At 41.8% G+C, this 19,692-nt stretch overlaps 1 protein-coding gene across 15 annotated transcripts; it reads right to left on the bottom strand.

The window, feature by feature from the left end:
- Nucleotides 1-1,243: 1,243 nt before the first annotated feature.
- Nucleotides 1,244-19,242, bottom strand: lrch3 (leucine-rich repeats and calponin homology (CH) domain containing 3). 15 transcript variants are annotated; one of them, XM_055514181.1, is made up of 23 exons: nt 18,892-19,240; nt 15,433-15,577; nt 15,021-15,147; nt 14,838-14,943; nt 14,093-14,229; nt 13,906-14,015; nt 13,532-13,625; nt 13,185-13,296; nt 12,882-13,033; nt 12,178-12,233; nt 11,896-11,941; nt 11,677-11,805; nt 11,373-11,417; nt 10,431-10,484; nt 9,361-9,429; nt 8,683-8,733; nt 8,532-8,562; nt 8,343-8,450; nt 8,069-8,181; nt 7,381-7,518; nt 6,995-7,072; nt 3,861-4,012; nt 1,244-2,723 (listed from the first exon to the last, which is right to left on the bottom strand). In XM_055514181.1, exons 1-23 carry the CDS (start codon nt 19,142-19,144, stop codon nt 2,576-2,578), a joined length of 2,454 nt encoding a protein of 817 aa, XP_055370156.1. In that variant the 5' UTR covers nt 19,145-19,240; the 3' UTR covers nt 1,244-2,575. The 15 variants fall into 15 exon arrangements, with proteins under 15 accessions (XP_055370156.1, XP_055370155.1, XP_029027714.2 ...); XM_055514180.1 differs by having other exon boundaries at nt 8,532-8,565; nt 18,892-19,239; XM_029171881.3 differs by lacking the exon at nt 10,431-10,484 and having other exon boundaries at nt 8,532-8,565.
- Between the last annotated feature and the right edge of the window lie 450 nt (nt 19,243-19,692).

Below are 19,692 nucleotides of genomic sequence, written 5' to 3'. Positions count from 1 at the left end.
CTTGGGGTTTCCAGTCCATACTCTGCGCAGATGTTCCTGTATACTATGCCAGCCACTTGGTTATGGCGTTCCATGTATGCTTTCCCTGCCAGCATCTTACACCCTGCAGTTATGTGCTGGACCATCTCTGGGGCCTCTTTGCACAGTCTACACCTTGGGTCTTGTCTGGTGTGGTAGATCTGGGCCTCTATGGCTCTGGTGCTCAGGGCCTGCTCCTGTGCAGCCAGGGTGAGTGCCTCTGTGCTGTCCTTCAGCCCAGCCCTTTCAAGCCATTGGTAGGATTTGTTAAGATCAGCCACTTCAGTTATGTTCCGGTGGTACATCCCGTGTAAGGGCTTGTCCTCCCATGATGGTCCCTCTTCCAGCATCTCATCCTCTGTTCTCCACTGCCTGAGACATTCACTCAGCACGTCGTCTGTCGGGGCCTTATCCTTGATGTACTTATGGAGCTTGGATGTTTCATCCTGGATAGTGGCTCTCACGCTCACTAGTCCTCGGCCTCCTTCCTTGCGGCTAGCGTACAGTCTCAGGGTGTTGGATTTGGGGTGGAACCCTCCATGCATGGTGAGGAGCTTTCATGTCTTAACATCTGTGGTCTGTCCTTTGGCCACCTTATTATTCCCGCAGGGTATCTGATCACTGGCAGGGCGTATATACGTGGCCCTGACCTCTGTAGTCATGAAGTCCTTTGAGCGCCTTGTCCTCTCCTACCTCAAAGACATCATGGATCCCCTCCCTGCAGTTCACCTACAGAGCCAGCAGATGAATGCTGAATGTGCCTGACTCCACCTGCAGGTGGAGCACACACTTTCTCACTCACAGACAGCAGTACGTGAGACTGGGGGAGCTTGTCTCTGCTTCCTGGACCGTCAGGACCAGATCCCCCCAAGGCTGCGTCGTTTCTCCCGTTATTCTCCCTGAACTAACGGCTGCACATCTGGACACCTGTCTGTCAAACTCCTGAAGTTTGCCGAGGACACCACCCTAATCGGCCTAATCTCTGACGGAGATACTTTTCTGATTCCTAATGTGGGATTTGTTGGGTTTTAGTTGTGTAAAGCTTTAAACCTTGTGTAAGCTTCTGTTATATAAACATATGTGTTATTTAAATTCATTAGTACTTTCATCATAGAAATAAAACAGAATTTTCAGATTTTTTTTCTTTTTTTAACTCAGGCTGAAGTTTTTCTGCAGCATCCTGATTGGATCGTTAATAGAAATGACACATTAACATCACAAAAAATTCACATTAAAATATTTATTTTGCTTTTCAAACAGCTGTGTTCAGATCTTTTTATACAGTTTCAGACAAAATAAAACTAATGTGGGAAAATGTAAAACTGAAAACCTCTTCGTCCTCCAGAGAAAAAGGTGGAATGTCCTTTACACCACGTGGCCATTTCTACTGTCACCAGTTACCGTAAGGTTACATGACTCATCACCGAAGCAGGAGACACACACACACACACACACACACACACACACACACACACACACACACACACACACACACACACACACACACACACACACACACACACACACACACACACACACACACACACACACACACCATTCATTCACGTTTACCTGTCTACTCAGCATGTTAAAACACCTGCACCAGAGGGTCCTGAGGTCAGACTACAATGTGATCAGGGTTCAATGTTTACATGATTTCTCACATGAAAAAAAGAAAAATGAGATAGGTGACGTAGCTGCGACACCACAACTCAATCTACATCTCTGTGGATTTCCTACTGAAGAATAATAACAGCGGTGACACATTTCTGTCTTGTCAGGTATCTGGTCCTCATTTACCTACAGTGACCTTCTCATCTTGTGACAACATCACTGGTGGGTGTAGCTACAGGTATAAAACATTTTCTCGTAGCCATGGCAACACTAATCTTTCAACCGCGCACAGACACATACACACACACACACACACATATGTATATATTTACAGAATATATTTGTACACAAACATTTACTGAAGATATAAAGTATAACAGTCCCACACAGCGTTTAGTGTTAAATCTGGTAGATTGTGGTGAAACCTACTGCAGCACAGAACAGATAAAAAGAGCAAGTGAGCAGACACTAACCGACTAACCTCCTCCAATCAGGACCTTCAGTCTCTGTCTGGACCTGAGCCCATTGTCAGGATTCAAGTATGGCATTTGTTTATAAATAATAGATAGAGATTCTAAAAGGCTGGGAAAATTTTTCTTTTTTTACTTACGGTCATACAGATTTAACTCAAAGACCAAATCTGCCTGCATGTCTTCAGAGTGTGGTAGAAAATGACAATAAGTAACTCTGGACCCAAACGCAGGACCTACTAACAAATAAACCAATTTCATGATTATTATTTTCCCCTATACAATGTCAACCAGCAGTAAAATGTCCTACAGCCTAAAATAATCATCAGTTCAAAACTCTAACCAAACAACGTAAACTATATCAAACCTATTTACTCTTAGAATAACAGGTTCAACTCAACTTACATGTAAATGTTTATATACATCTATGTACAAAGACTTTAAAATCAACTCTGTCTTAATATTTTCAGCTTTTACAATGGTTTAATTAATTTTCCTCTTACATGTAACATTTCATGATAGTGTCCACAAACTTGAATGCATCCCATCACTCCCTGTAGGACCAGGTCAAGCCAACGGGGCTTTAGTTTAGTGCCCTGATCCTGAAGGTCCTGATCACATCTGGAGGGTCAATCAGGAGAGAAAACAGCTGCTAACATTTACTCAACCTGAAACTACAGACCTCCATCAGGTGAAAAGGTTTAAACAGTGAATTATCCAAGTCAAACTCAATGTCAGACTTCAGGGACGAATCTTCGCTTCTTTAAAGAAGAGAAAAATAATTTAAAACTGATGAAGACTAAAAACAGAGCTGAAGATTATCCAAGCTAAGATAGTGATTAGCTGTAAGAGCATCATTATCTTTGCATGTAGCTTTTTAAATTAAGTACTCAAAGCTTCACAAAACTTAACTTTGACAGCGTTGTGATCTCCAATCTAACTTTATATAGATGACCTGGAATTAGCAGTGAACTAATAATAACCCTTGTCTTTCAATAGTAACTTCTTCTACTGTACGACTTATTTAAAAAACCTTCTCATTAGCTAGCTAGTACTAGCTTATGTCTAAGCCATATAAGTTACTCCAGGACAGTGTCAACTTCTAGTAAACATTCATAAGATTACTAGAGGTGTTGAAGTGAACACAAAATGTTAACATGCTAATGATAACATGTAACCTAACATTAGCAACAAAAACAAGTAAAGTTTGCAAATGCTTACAGCTAAAGTACAGTTGCTATGTCTATCTATCTATATATATATATATCTATATATTATATATATCTATATATCTATCATAATATTATATATATAATATATATATATAATAGATATATATATATATATATATATATATATATATAGATAGTATCTCTATCTATATCTCTCTCTATCTCTCTCTCTCTCTCTTATCTATCTCTCTCCTCTCTCTCTCTCTCTCTCTCTATCTATCTATATCTATATATCTATCTCTCTCTACTATATATATATTACTTATTAATGGTGGCTAGTGTTCCGTCTCTACTATGATATAATAGCTCCATTACACATTAAAACCCAGTGTTTGTCTATGAGAAGGTGTAAATGTGAAATCTCAAAAGTTTAGTTAGTTTGGAGATCAATAATCTGTTCAGCTCTGTTCGTGTCTCCATCAGATGCTGACCTGGGTGCTACTCCACCTGAACGAGTAAAAGGAAAACTGAAGCTGACTTAATGTGCAGGGATAAAGAGCCTAGTGGTGGTGTTAGTGTTGTCTACATGGTGATGGAGGGTCCAGCTGTGGTTGATGAAGGTGTTGGCGTGGTGACGGGGTGTCGGGGTGGAGCCAGGTCGAGCAGAGCGCTGATGGTCCGAGCGACCTGGGGGAGCCCTCGCTCCTCCAGGATGTGAAGAGGAAGACACAACTGACTCTACAGACACCACAGAAGCAGACAGGGACAGGTGGGGTGGATAAAAGGAAGGTAAATCAAAATTAATGGATAAAATAATTGTAACAATGGCAACAAAAACAACACAGGGCAGCAACTCAGGAAATCAAGAAAAAAAGCTGATGTTGGAAAGTAAAGGTAACAATCAAGCAGTGATAGAAAAAGTTCATTGTAGAGAAAAAGCAACATTGGCTTTTCCTGGACTACATTATTTTTCATTCTCATATGAATATGACACTGAATAGTGTCAGTAGATTTGAGTTATTAGTAAATGACAAATTGTCATCATTTGTTAACGTGACTGTTGGACAAAACACATGATGAATAACCCAAAGTGTCCTTAAAGGTCAAGAGTTAGAGACAAGAGTCACAATGCTTCACTTATTTATTTCTCCAACATCAGGACAGAGTCCCACAAACACTCTCAAGTCTTCATTGCTTATAAAAAAGCGACATTTCCTGAAACCAAACATTGGGGTTGTTTAATGAATGCAGGACCACAAATCACACCTGATTGAGGCCTTTGTTCAGCATGAAGGAAACTGGACAGACAAGGAGTAAGACAGCAGGTAAGACTGTAGATCTAAACTACCCTTATTGTGCTGTGCGAGAGAAGTTTAACTCCGAACAAAGAGGTAACAAAGAGAACCTGAATCAATGCTAGGACACGTTTTAACCAATTCTCAGCAGCAACGTGTCTCTAAAGAGATTCAATCTAAACAGTGGGGAAAAAAGCAGAAATGTCCCGTAGTGATTAAATAAGTGACTTCAGTGGAAAGAGGAGACCCTAAAGCACCACTAAAGCATCCCCACACGTACATTTCTGCAGTTTTTCATCAAATAGAGAGACAAAATAGAGACACATCATCAAACAGTGAGCGGAAGACAAAGTACTAACATGTTCAGAGTATCAGGCCTATCTCCTCCTTGGGGCTGTGATCGAGTGGTTCAGGCTCTTCTAACCATAAAGTGACACCAAGCAGTCAGACATAAGGCACAGGGGACAAGGCTCGAACATCCAGGAAACAGGCATCAGGGTAAACTGACTGAGGGGGCTGATGCCCTAACGTTGCCTGAGGTAATGTCTGAAGCAGTGCTTAAAGAAGTCTCAGACGCTCAGCAACACGGCAGGCATATGGCAAGTTTGATACAACATCACTGTTTTAGCTTCTCATCCATGAATATTCGGGTCGAGGCCAAAAAGTCTCCGATAAATACAAAACACATTTCAAGTTCAGAAACTCCCCCCCTCGTAAAAAGTAACAGGTCCCAGCTCTAAAACATTCTCTTGTCAAAGCCAAATGATAAATGTCCCTTTCTTCCTGATTGTCAGAAAGATGAAGAATTCAATTCAGAAAAAAGAAATAAGTAGAAGGTTCAAGGATTTGAAATGCTTAGTCTAAATTCATGTCATTACCCGAGTTCGGGTTCTGGAATCCAGGTTTATCCAGGTTAGGTCCAAAAGCTAGAGTTTTATAAGCTAAAGTTTCAACTGGTGTCATTTTTCAATAATCAGTACAAAACAAAGAAACACTAAATGCTGGTCATTAGACTCAACAGGAAAACGGATAATATTTAAATTTTAACAGACCCCAAATTGATTCTTTGACAGCAACATGGTCTGTTGAGGATGGAGCAAAAAAGGTGGACCTTAACCCAGTGACATGGATCAAGCAGATGGATCATTCACTGCTATAAATCTGGCCAACTACCCAACAGCTGGATACTGGCAAAACTAAGACCCAGACACCTCTGCAGCCGTTCTTCTGGTTTTGGCACAAGAAAATTATGTCTTAATTTTTAATCACAGCATCAAAGTCTGGAAAAAGCATTAATCAATACAACTCAAAACCCGACCTGCTGATTTACAGGACGAATCAAAGGTCAAGAACATGGTTTACAAACATGTTGTTCATTATGTTTTAGAAGCCTCTTGGCTTTTGTTCGATTGGAATGAAATTCCAGGGCAGACGCTGAACACAAAGGTTACATCATCCAGTCAGACTTTGGATTACACCAGAAGGAGCTGAAGGATACCTTACTATAGTGAAAAAAAGACAGATGATGGACTATATTCACCCTGTCATCATATGCATGGACCTGGACATAAGCAGCTAACAGAGGCTTTCGTGGCTGGATGTCTAGGAAATAACCTGGACATCTGTAAGGAATGGTGCTTAAGGAAGATCTTTGGATACTGGGAGAGAAATGAGAAGTGGCTACAGAAGGACAGATGTGTACACTTTCTTTTCCAGCTGGTGCCTCCAGACTAAGCCTTTGTATAGCACTGTGCTGTAAATGTTATTTTGGTCTACAGAGACATTTTCAGCTGTTTTCTCAGCACCAACCATTTGTGCCAGGGTTCTGTTCAGACATGCTGTGCCAGCCGTATGTATATGGCGCACAACAGCGACATGACAGAGAGATAGAAGAGGGCGAAGCCGGCCAGCTGAAGCCGAGGGGAGGGGATGATGGGGGACGGAGTCATGGAGAGCAGTGCACCAACAGTCCTGTACACTCCAGTCCCCATCCCCTCCAGGACCTCCCCAACTGAGCAAAGACTATCCTGAGGGTGATGTGTGCATGAACAGGGTGACGGGTATGAGAAGGGACAGAGGAGGGCAGAATAAATAAGGATTAATGAAAGGTGGGAAGATAAAAAGGGAAGAAGGAATTAGTTAATGACAAGCATTTTCATATCACATTTAGAAACAGTCGACACTAACATCACTTTACTTATGTACAAGAGTTACACATCCTGCAGTAATTGAGAATTCTGATGAATAAAATAAAAAAGGACTGAGGGGGGTTAGCGGTTCATATGGTAACCATGGTGAGGAATTCAAAACTAAAATAAGGACTCCAAGGTTCTCGATTTAAAAGAAATTCTAACTGAGAGCTGAATCCAGAAGATAATCTGGATATACTACATTTGACAATTTCAGCAGAAACCTTTTGTGGTACCTGTGAGACTCCAATTCTGCGACAGGCCTCCAAGAAATTTTCAACGTTTCGTCTACATTTGGCCATGGTGAGTTTGGGCTGCAAGGACGCAGAGAGAAGCAGTTAGTATGGTGTGAGAGAGAGAGAGAGAGAGAGAGAGAGAGAGAGAGAGAGAGAGCGAGAGAGAGCGAGAGCGAGAGCGAGAGCGAGAGACAGAGACAGAGACAGACAGGAAAAGTTTCCTGAGATAACGTTTGATGTAGATTAGCTTTGTGGACACATTATAAATTAAGACCATTTTTATCTGCACCATTGTAATATATCTGTTCAATATGTTTGTCAAATAAAAAAATAAACCGTTCACTAGGTGAGTTCAACTATATCTTTATAATAATGTGTCCACTCACCACAGCTGGAGACGGGACGTGGATGCTGGGGACGGAACGTGGTCTCACATGATTGGCCAGGTGACAGAGGACCACACCATCAGTCAGAGCGGCTCCGAGATCACTGGGTAAGTTCACTTTGAGACGAGACTCAATGTTCTGTTCATAGACACAAAGAATACTTCTAAATCCATGTGAGAGGCATTGAGTCATAGACAAGAATGGGGTAGTAACAGCTGTAGCAATCCTCAGTGACATCAACATAAAGAAGAGCACCAATGGCTAGAAAGGTGAAGGTAACAGTGGTCTCCATGGCAAATGAAGAAAAGACCCAAGCTGTGACCAATGTGACAGGGGCTCCAGCATGCTGCAGGTGTATCACCTGAGATCTCTAGGAACAGTTATGGTAGAGAACCCAGGCTCACTGAACAACAGTGAGCAGGGTGTGGCACAGACAGAAAGACGTGTTTATTCATAACCTGGTTTATTCTATGTTGTGTTTACTGCTCACTGAATCTAATGATTATGAAAATATTACCAATATTTCTAAAGCAAGTGCCAAGTGATTGTAGACATGTAACGTTATGTCATGGAGCCTGAGACAGGTGAATCCAATCTGGGTTTTGGGCTACAGCAGGTGTTAAACCTTGATGTCATACAACACATTACAATCTGTCTCAGTCCTAGTGTGGCAGAGGGAGGTTCAAACCTTTCTCAGCTGTTCCACCAGCTCAGCATCTTCTCCAACCAGAGGAGGAGCAGCAGCAGCAGCAGCAGCAGCAGGAGCAGGAGCTTCCTCTTTGTTCTGAGGAGCAGCAGCATCTACAGGACACAGAGTGAACAGCAGCACATTGACACACTATACACAGGCAGTCTACAGATAAAAAAGACAACTGACTCATCTAAGAAGGCAGAGAATAAAGCGCTGTCAAAAAACATCAAAAGCCAAAAGCCTAGAGCTGTGACAGGTGGAGCGGTCCCACCTTTCCTCTTCTCCTCTCTCTGGCCGAGGCGGAACAGGAAGCTCTCTGGTCGCTGGCTGGCTGTCCGACAGGACGATGCTGAGGTCGGGTACGAAGGCGACGGATTGGCTGCAAAGAAAGAGAAGTCAGTGTGTAAAACAAACAATAATAAAACAAAGGGAGGGTGATGTTTGCTGCTTCTTTGCTCACCTGTAGGAGACAGAGCTGCTCTGTCCTCTCCCTGCTAAGACAACACATGACAGCTTCAGATGACTGTGACCATTTCATTACTGTAAGTGCAGAGACCAGACGCTTCCACAGACACGTGTGACACATAAACACAAACCGGAGGTGTCAGTACCTGTAGCAGACAGGTCGTGTCAGAAGCATAAGAGCAACAGCCGTCCACAGACTGACAAGCAGATGACAGGAAAGGGGATGCAACAAAAATGAAAAGATGTGGGTTTAAAAAAATATAATACAGAATTTAGAGAAACAGTTCCCATCAGTATTGGCCAAGGAGCTCGACACTTTTCTGGAGCCTTAATAACCTCATATCATCAAATCAGCTGCTGCCTCTCCGTCACTGTATGTTCCTTCTTTAATTTTGTAGAACAAGTTTAATGGAAGTGGAAGTTGCGTCCCGGCATCTGGACGGCATCTGGACGTCTTTGTTCTAAAGTGGAAATGTTTCGTCACAGCTTCCTCAGTCGGAGGGAAGTTGGTTAAGAGTTTATCCTCCAGTGAGATTTGACTTCACGAAGACTGGAGTAGTGAGCGGGTTAGGGTTACTAACTACTACTACAACTCTACTACAACGACTCCTCCAACCATCACAAAGTGTGATGTGAAGAGTGTTGGAAGCTGGCTCCAGTTTTCCTTTCCCCAGTTTAGCAAACTCAAAAAACATTATAATGATAACATTACGTCAGTAATCAGTGTTAGATAATTTGGATTAACTCTGATTAGATTTATCATTGTAAAGTGGTGATCAGACTGGTGTTAAGTCAAATAAAGTCAGAGCCAATTTGTGTTTCACCTGTCTGTGTGAACCAGGTCGTCTCTTAATAGTGTTGGTGTTGAAGTCTGTTTCAAACACCAGAACCAACTGACACAGAAAGAGAGCGAGACAAAGGCAGTGAGAGACAGAGTGGGATTCAAGGTGAAGAAAAAGGAGAAAGAAGAAACTAAAAGATAAAGAAATTAAGAATAAAAAAAATAAAATAAATGGCAGGAAGAAACAAAACCATCAGGAAGAAGGAGAAAAAGTTAGAAAACACTTGAACTTTATCAGTGATTTATAGAATGAATCAATATGTTAAAACAGATTTCACAATGCAATATAGAGTAAGCACAAGTTCTGATACAGGAAACTATCTGGGTTAAGTTGTTGCCAGGACAACGAGCATGAGGCGCCATCTCAAGCGTCCCAGCTGATCTGCAGCAAAGGTTTACAGCAGTGAGAGAGTTGGATTGTAATGACAGGTGACAAAATGACCGACAAAGAGGTTCATGCTGAGTCCAGACAAACAATCATTCAGATTCTTGTAAAATAATCAGAACTGGTTTTGTGATGTTGTTGTTGCTGCATACACTAAATGGGACAAACACAACCACCGAGGAAAACTCTAGAGCTGCTGAAGTTTATGTTTAGAGACAGAAACTCAGGATTAATATCAACCCTCAATCTTTCTCCAAGTGTTAGACATGAATGTTTCAATGAATGACAAACAAAAGAATATAAAACAACAACAGCTCAGTTTCTTCAGTTGCTGCTGGGTTTGTCCTGCATTAAATTCCACCACATCAAACACCTGGTGTCTCCTCTGACCCATCTCTGGTATAATTCCTGTGGTGCAGAGCTAGTGATCAAAGCTCAGTAAAAATAAATCAGAGGAGGAGCCACAGCACTGTAACAGGACCTGCTCTGGTGCTGTGGACTAAGCTAACTCTAAAAAGGTCAGAGATTCTGTTCTGTGTAATCCAGATCCATCTGACAGTCACAGAAAATAAGTCTAAGTATTTACTGATAAACCTGAATGATTCCTTTTCTGGACCTATGTAGCTCCCAAGGTTTCTTTTGGGGGTGGTGGTGGTGGGGGGGCTTACCATGAACAGGGCGGAGTCATCTGTGTGGGTGGAACGTCTGAAAGGGTAGATGGTCTGAATACAGACACAAAGGACACATGAAGCACAAACAACAGTAGCACACACTCATCAGGCTGCAGCTCTGCTGGTTACATCTCGTTTTCACATTATCTGCCAACATCTATGGCATGTTCTCACAAGAAATCAAAACACATCTAGAGGCCTCATCTACAGGTTTTCTCCTCCCTGTGTCTGTCTGAGGGTAAATCTAAAAAAAAAAAGACTGAAATGGGCACAGTAAAGACCATTGTCTTGATTCCAGAGGAACCCAAAGCGTTACTGGCTCTCCTATGCAGAGGCCAGGACTGAGGAGACCCTGTGATAATGTCTGTGAAGCTTCTTTCATCCAGGTCACGTTTACCTCAAAGCTTCCGTTCAACAGCAGCTAGACCTTTTTTCTAAGTAGAACCACCCCTCTGACCTGCACCCTGGACCCAAACAGTTGTGCTATGACTAAACAACCATGAATCTATTGGGCTTCTTTGCTTCCTGCCTGTCATGCAACCAACACAGTCCTCTAGTCCACACACGGGGGAAAATACTTGACTAACACACACTGCATTACACCACATGACAGACAGAATGACAACTGACGATTCCACTATCTCACACATTCCCAACGTTGTGAATGTGTGAACAGTTTATTAACAATATGAGCAAAAGACACAGACGTGACATGAATGTGATGGTGTGGAAGGATGGGGAGGAGGCACAACTTAAACACCAGACATAAACACTGATGTTTTACCGTCTCAATTTTTTTAGGACACTAGGAAAATTATAATTTTTACTTTTGAAGCTCCAACATTTAGAACTCCAGCTTAATTTATTGCACTGATTAATGTGACACCATGTGTTACTGACAGCACACAAAAATACAAATACAGTTGAGGGACCACTCACCTCTCTGTCAGGACTGGACTTTGTTGGACTCGGAGATGTTTTATGCTAAAAAACAAAAGGTTTTACATCAGTGTTACCGTTTACTTTCAGTCATGTGTTAAGACAAATCGTTCCTGTGATAACAGCTTCTTTATGAAGCGTGTTTACATCTATTATCCACTGATAATCTACAATTCATATAGTTTAATCGAGGTTGATGGTGTGTGATCACATTAACGATTCATTATAAACATCTGGTGACATGCTGAGACTGGACCCTGAGGTGAACAGTGTACTTTTGGTTTGCTGGTTAAACTGGTGGTACCTTGGTGTAGCTAACGTCTCTCTGCAGAGAACGGTTCTTCTGTCGCTCCTCATCATACTTCAGGGCAGCGAGCTGGGCCTCCCTCCTCATTTTTTCTACTCCACCTGGACCTCCAACACCTCCACCTCTCTGAAGGGAAAAAGAGGGGGAGAGAGAGAGAGAAATGAGCATCTGTCCCGAGACATGAACAGTGAAGTCTGATATGAGGGGAAGTGTTACCTGATTCTGTGAGGCAGGGGCAGCAATGACACCGTCGATCACACTTCTAATAAACAGACAGGCAGAATGACAGACAACAATAAATGTTGAGTTGTGGAAGGTTTCAGTCATCAACTATCTGAACAACACGTGTTGTTAAAGGCAAATCCCTGTCTACCTGCCAAACAGTTGTTTATACCACTAAAGGTTCAATAAAATGCCAAATGGATACAAGTGGAGTTTACTTTGTGCGGCCTATAACTGAGAGTTTTTCTTGACTGTGTGTGTGTGTGTGTGAGATACCTGTTATGTCTTTTTGTATCTTCTGTCCTGGATGAGCTGGTTTTCACAGGAGAGCCCTGGACACAAAACAGGAAGTCATTCTGTGCACCAATAAGCTTCCCTGCGGTTTGTAAGGCTGACTGCTCAAACTATTTCTTGCCTAAATGTTATTAGTAAATACAAAGCCATCCAGCTGAACTTTCACAGATGACACCTCCACTGGTGACATGGTACCTCACATTTTCAGTTGACATCACACATTTTGTTAACTGGCTTGTGACGACACGAGAAACGTAAACTGAACTGTGGCTCAGCTACACCCTCTGGTTTAAATCAGTGCTGTTGGATTCTGTAGGATTAATCAACCCCACATTTACTGAAACTGACTCAGACTAATCAGTAAATTAACCACTTATTTATTGCTGTCTCAAAAAGGCTTCAGAGTTTGAAAACTGAAGGGCACCTCAGAAATGAGTCAGTCGCGACTATGGAAGTTACAGTTCCTGAAATCATCAGGTGGCTGTGAGACTATGTGCAGTCCGACTATGTCTATATAAGCTCAGACCCTGCCCTACATATCGTACACATTGCAGTAGGCTCAGGATGAGTAGAATAGATGCTAAAACCTAAAACACAGTGAGGGTAACAGGTGAAGGCAACATGGAGGTGTTGGACAGGTCTATTGTGTCAATGTGAGCAGCCCCGGACACTCCCTGAACTACTACCTCTCTGGTGATGCGCCTCTCAATGTAGGCCATGAACTGAGAGCTTAGGCTGGTGCTGTCCCTTCCTCCTCCACCACCTCGACTCCTCCCTTCCTCCTCCTCCTCCTCTCCCACACAGCTGTCGATAAAGTCTATCTGCTCCAGCTCCCCATCTGATGGACAGAGGTAGGAAAAGAATAATAAACTGGATCAGGGATGAACGATTCAGGGTTTATGCAATAGTACTGTAGATTACAAACTAAAAGTAAACAATTAAACATAATATGAATTAAAACTGATTCAAGGTCAGAACCACTTTCTCACATGTCCCATTAGCCAGCGACAATCCTCCTCCTCGTCCCTCCTCTCGTCTTTGTCTCTGGTCCCTGCTGAGCTCAGCCACCCTCTGTGGCAGCTCTGACAACTCCTCTACAGGCTGCACACGACAGGAGGAGGGCACATTAGACAGGAAGCAGCAAAAGAAAACATAATGGGGTGTATCACTTAAAGACTCTGTGTGAAACAGTGAATTTTTGGGTCAATAAACATGTAATCAACAAATTGGATTGGTGAGTTTTAAGGCAACTCAGTGGTGATGGTGGACCAAGAACTGCACAGTAACTGTGTAAATATGCATTTATCCACTGTGTGTGATGGGGTTGATGCCTAACCTCGTTCCCCGACCATCTCTTGTCTCCGCTGTCAACACTATTGAAGCCAGAATCCAGTGCTCCATAGGGACGCCCAGGGTATAGCTCATCAACACTGATGGAGAGCAGACAAACAAAGTGACACACTACTGGCATCACATTAGGGGCCGCCTCAAAACCAACTGAAGACTGTAAATGTTTTAAAGCAATGGTTTATGAACTAAGAAACTAAATATGTTACACATTGAAATAGAAAAACGTAAAAAAATGTAATAAATGAAAAATGTAAATTTTCTTTCTAAACAACTACCTAACTTGTTGCTTCACCAGTTACTGGCGAAAGGTAATAAACACTGATGCTGACACAGTGTAATGTAGGACATTTGAGTACAAACCAGGAACTGAAGTTCAGAGGCCGTCTGTCATATTCAGGAAGGTCTGGAGTTGTCTTATTGGCTTCCAGGTTCAGGTACTTAAATATGTGGATTTTCCCTTTAATACAGATCTACAGAGAAACACAAACTCCGTCAAATGTAAACAGCCAGCAGCTGGACTCTGGTGATGTCACTTTCTGAAGTGTACCTGTGCAGGTGGGGTCTGAAGAGGATTGTTGTCCAGGACAATGTTCTGTAGCTGCGTGAGTCGTCGGTAACAGACGGGAATGAAGGTCACTTTGTTACAGGAGAAATCCAGATGCACCAAAGGCAGCTCAGCCAGCTCTGCATATCCACAGAAACACAACTGCTGCTTCACTCAGAAGAAAATAAATATTGTAAATGTCTACTGCTGAAGCTTTTACAAAAACGCTGTGATATTAACCTTTTGAGAACTATCTAAACATCAGGTGCCATCACAAGGTTTGGTGATAATCAACTACACTTCTGATTCTGCTCATCATGTCCAGTACTTATAAAATACATCCGAACATACACATACACATCCGAACAAATAATGTGTGCAGCATTAATTCAGTGTTTGAGGAAGCAATAAGCAGATGGGTTTTTCATATAGAACTTGAATTGAAATATGATTTATATTCCAACCAGGGGTTCAGTATCCACACAATAATTAATCTGTCAGGTTGAAACGAATCTCAGCTGTCCCTGACAGCTACAATATACAGTATCTAAATTTCATCGAGTTCTACAGACCTGCTCTCCAGAACTTGACTGATGGCTTTAATTCAACTTCAATTTACCATAGTCATGGTTATTTATACTTTTGACTGACTGTAGTTTGATTTGACGTGAGTGGAATCCATCCGTTTGTTGACTTGACTTTGGTTTGCCTGGTCTGAAATGGTTACAGCTTTTCCCAGTAGGTTTACCTGAGGGCAGTCTGACCAGGTGGTTCCTCCTGATGTTAAGGTCTCGTAAAGCGTCTAATTGACCCATCTGGGAAGGTAAAGTCTGGATCTCATTACAGCTCACATCCTGCAAAAGACAGTCCCTTAGTAATCATTAATAAATAGCACAATTAAAAAAAAACAGTAAAAAAAAGCAGCACAGACCAGTTCTGTGAGGTGTCTCAGTTGACCCAGCTCTTCTGGCAGAGATACCAGTTTGTTGTTGCAGGCAATCAGAACCTTTAAAGGAAGGCTGCAGACGACCGCAGGGAGGACAGACAGCTGATTTCGACTGTTAGACAAAGACGGACACATTCAGTTTTATTTTAGTTCAAAGTTTGGAGGGGACGTGCTCATGAATGTGAACATTTACACAAATTATAAAATAAAGACAGAACTAAAACACATCCACTGCAGTTGGTTTGATACAACATCTATATAATTAAATGACTGTTCAGACATAAAGTTGAGGGTTTAGTGTAAAAGGAAACAATCAGCTCCTTATTCAGAATCCTTGATTTCTTATGTATACAGACAAAGTATGCTCCTGTTGATGCCTGGTACAACTGTCAGTTACCTGAGGTTCAGGTAGGTGAGGGCCTGTAAGTTGATCAGACTATCTGGCAGAGACCTCAGACAGTTTTGGTAAAGGTTCAGACTCTCCAGAGACACAAAAAGACAGACCTCCAGAGGAAGATCCGACAAACGGTTCCGAGACAGATCTACACAAAAACAATACAAAGGTTCAGTTACAAAAAAATACTTTGGTCCAAAAAAGTGTTGGTAATATTCACTCATTAAAAATCAAATCACACATAACACTGAGTCAGTGCAATAACAATGAATGTTCAATAACTTGGAAAAAACTGTGATTGTGGTATAGAATAATAAAAAATATATATGTTAATAATAATAATAATAATAATAATAATAATAATAATAATAATAATAATAATAATAATAATAATAATAATAATAATAATAATAATAATAATAATAATAATAATAATAATAATAAAGTGGAGAGTTTGAACAGATGGAGTAGGACCGAATCAAATTCCCTGCTTGTCCTTTACAAACTTGGCAATAAAGCTGAGTCTTGTGATTCTGAAATGTTGCAGCAAGAGTTTTGAGTGGAATTAGGAAATCTAAGATAGGATCACGTACAGATCATTTAGTTTCACAGCAGTGAAACGGTGACAATCTGGATTTGAAGAACAAGACACCACAGATGAGATGCCCCTGCTTGATTAATAATAAAGGCCTGTCCAATCTTAAAGACTTCATAGTTTCCCAAACGCTTGCTCTCAGAGTGTGTAGGATGGAAGGCTCCTCTTGTGTAGAACCAGCTTCCAGTTCAGGTTCTACAAGCAGACAGGCTCACTACCTTCTGCCGCATATAGTCAGAGATGGCTCATGTCACCTTAAACCATCTTTTCTCTCCTCTATATGTCACCCTCAACCGGTTGAGGCAGACATATAGAGGACATTTTCGATTAAAGGCTTGCTCAACTGGGAATTGTATATAATTATATTTTTGAATTATTAAACCTACTGTCCCTGTGCCATCAGGTGACTAATGAATTGATGCTGTAACTAAACTGAACTGAATGATGCTGCAACTGTGTCAGCATTAAAAATAGAACAACATCAGTGGGTTTCACAGAATGAGAGGTCACAAACCTCAACACTTTATTAAAAACAGCAGACTATAGATAACCAGAAGCCTCACCTGCACCGTCTGAACATGTGCAGGTGAGGCTCAGTCGCTGGCATCAATTTTCCCACCATCATTCTGAGCTAAAGAGCTTCATTTTAGGTTTGTGTCAGCAGTGACCCCAGCTAGATTTGCAGGATTTTGTAATAACACTGTCCTGCTGGTTTTCCAACTGTGCCAGTTACCGCTGATTACCTCGACCAGGTGTGTTCAGTCAGTGTCAACTGACACACCTGAACAAGGTGATCAGCAGAGAGAGTTGGAAAACCAGCAGGGACCAGGAGTGACCACCCCTGATCTGAACACTGCATCTAGATTGATGGGAATCAGACTTTCTAAAGCTGTTCATATGTCACAGCTCCACTGATTATTTGGGTACAAACACCTGGACACCAGGAAGTACACATCACCACAGTAAAGTCCATTTCCTGTTTTACAGCAGCCTCTTTCAGCCAGCAAAACACACACACACACACACACACACACACACACACACAAATGCACTACTGCAAAGAGACGCTGAGTACATTTACATGCACTTAAGTAAATAGGCACATATTGCACAAAAGTAGAAATAATATACCCAGGATCTGATCTTACTCTTATTGTCTTATTATAGTGTAAAGAGGCAACTGTAGCTCTGAAGTCATGATACAGGATATTTCTGAAGCTGACCCAGAAACTAATATGTCTGTAAAAATATAATAAGCCTGGTTTAGTGGTCAGAGTGACTGCATTATCCTCAAACACTGAGCTTAACAGACTCAAGTAGAGCAGAGTCCTGAGGACTGAACTGCTTTTTACTCAGGTCACTGCACAGAATCTCTCTCACAGGACAATTTTTTGATGTAGGTTCACACAACAATGGGGAAGTTGTTCCTTTGTTGTTGCATCGTTTGTTTCCCTATGTGCAAAACCTGCTCTACAAAAACACCAGAGCTGCTAGACTATCACAGGACACATCTCTGCTGTCAGGCCTCACTGACATCTTATTGTGAGACACTAGAAAAAGGTCAGAGCCCAGCAACATCTTTTAGCCTGAACCATTATGATGCCACACGTCCTCAATCTGAAGGTGTTCACAGTGTCTTTATTACAGATAGATGCTGAACTGCTCCAATGATGCTGAGGATCATTTCAGTCAGGATGTGACTGTGGGATGAAGGCCATTTTACTGTACATTCTGTGAGAACTATATCTGAATTTGTAGAACAAAAAGCACTTCTATTGTTCAGAATGAAATGGGAAAACAAATAATTTTCACAGTATACAGTAATCTGTTTCTGACGCGTCTCTGATTCTATTCATGAACCATAGAACAGATGCACGTAGACTGATTTCAGGTCTAGAGGTTAGATCAACAACCCAGTTTGTTTTGTCTCTCCACACCTGCCGCCGGAGCAGATTTTCATGCTATTGTGTCATAGTCTAATCACAGACATTAAACAAAACAACTCATGTTCGTGTTCACCTGTTCAGCAAAGAGCTGACGTCAGGACCTCTGGTTGAGACTTTAACAACCAGGTGACCCTAAAACGGGGAAGGTCCGGTCCGACCTCTTTCCAGTCCGGTTCAGACTACAGTCGCCTGTTCATTCAGTTGAATGTGATGTATGTGATTTACATAACTGAGACTACGAACGCTCCTGTGGCGCCGTTAGCGCGTGAGCTAGCAGGCTACAATAGACATAAACAAAACCGCCTCTCCCATTAGCGCAACTTAGAGGTGTAACGAAACGAGCTGTAACCACAAAATGCGTGTCCTCTCGGCCTCTCATTTTACAAACGTAACCAACGAAACACAACGTTTTAGAACAAATGAGCATTTTAAGCAAATTAAACAGAGAATGTCTATTTATGATATCGGTTAATAATTTATCTAAACAAATCTAGGCACTTGGTTTAAATAAGTAAACTCACACGAATACCCGATGCTACTTATGTTCATACTAATGAGCGGATTCTGCTAAAACTATTTTGCATTCAACCAGTGTCCGAAAGTAAAAGCTAGAGGACATAAACGAATGTGTTTCTATTTTGTCTCTAACATTTATAGGCAGGCTTTTTTTTTTATAACCAGCCTTAACCAACGCAGCGGAAACACGACGGGGGACATATTCTTACAGTACAGTATTTTTTACGACACTAGGTTGAAGGTTGGTTTTCCAAAGCTATTTTCCCACATCCGTTTAAGTTGGATTTTCCTTTCCCGGGTATAAAGTTGATAGAGCAGCCTCCAACTAACCGTAACTTTGAGGCAGAGGCGCAGAGGCTTTATTATGCCTGCGTGAGAGCGTTAAAAGCTATGTGGCGTGCTCACCGGCCCTGGTGGTGTCCGTCAGGTCGTGGTTAGCGGCGCTCCGTGGAAACTCCTTCAGCTTCCTGCCGCTGAGGTTTAGACACCCGGTTGCCGAGGCTTCATCCAGCGCCCGGTCCAGAGAACGGTTCCAGGGTGCCGGACCTGCCGGCCCCAGTCCGTTATTTGTCCTAACTAAAATATTTCCGCTGCCGCTACCGACGGTGAAGTTGAGTCCGGTGTTGTCCGCAGACCCTAACAACACCGAGGCCGCCATTATAGTCTCCGGCTGTTAGCTCAGCGGGCTAACGGCTAACTCTCCCACCCTAACTCCAGGAGGAGCATGCGCAGAGCGGACCGGACTGGACAAGAGTAGTTTATAGTAGTAGGTAGCATCATGCAATGTACAGTGCACTGTAGTATGGTAGGTAGTGGATAGTATTTGCAATACATTTACCTTTAAATAAAAGTGGTCCTGTTTCACTATTTAACTAAAAAAAATCCTCTCGTTGTTTCCTTTCAAATCTTATCTGTGTGAAGAAATTTTCATGGACAGCAATACGCATTCTATATTACAACAAACACTACAGTGTTACTTTATGTACTGCAATATTATACATGTACACTGAGATATATGATATTGTATTCTAAAAGGTCCTAATCCATTAACAAAATATTGTATTATAGCTGGTAAACATGGAACTGATTGTAACTGAGGCTCAATCCTATATTATAATATTTTACCTTTTGTGTGACTGTGGGCTGAGTGGGTGGAGATGATAGTGTAGCTGGCCAGTGCAGACAGCACACAGACAGGTTGTAGTT

Source organism: Betta splendens, chromosome 13 (genome assembly GCF_900634795.4).
Source record: "Betta splendens chromosome 13, fBetSpl5.4, whole genome shotgun sequence".
Taxonomy (NCBI): Eukaryota; Metazoa; Chordata; class Actinopteri; order Anabantiformes; family Osphronemidae; genus Betta; species Betta splendens.
Note: the sequence above shows the minus strand (reverse complement) of the source record. Positions and strands in the feature narration are given on the sequence as shown.

Excerpts from the sequence above, each read along its gene's own strand:
- lrch3 (XM_055514180.1), bottom strand. The coding sequence starts at position 19,144 with ATGGCGGCCTCGGTGTTGTTAGGGTCTGCGGACAACACCGGACTCAAC. Across the intron at positions 11,806-11,895 it reads CCCCTGCCTCACAGAATCAG|AGAGGTGGAGGTGTTGGAGG; the intron begins GTAACACTTCCC and ends TTTTCCCTTCAG. Across the intron at positions 7,519-8,068 it reads TGGTGGAACAGCTGAGAAAG|AACATTGAGTCTCGTCTCAA; the intron begins GTTTGAACCTCC and ends GTCTATGAACAG.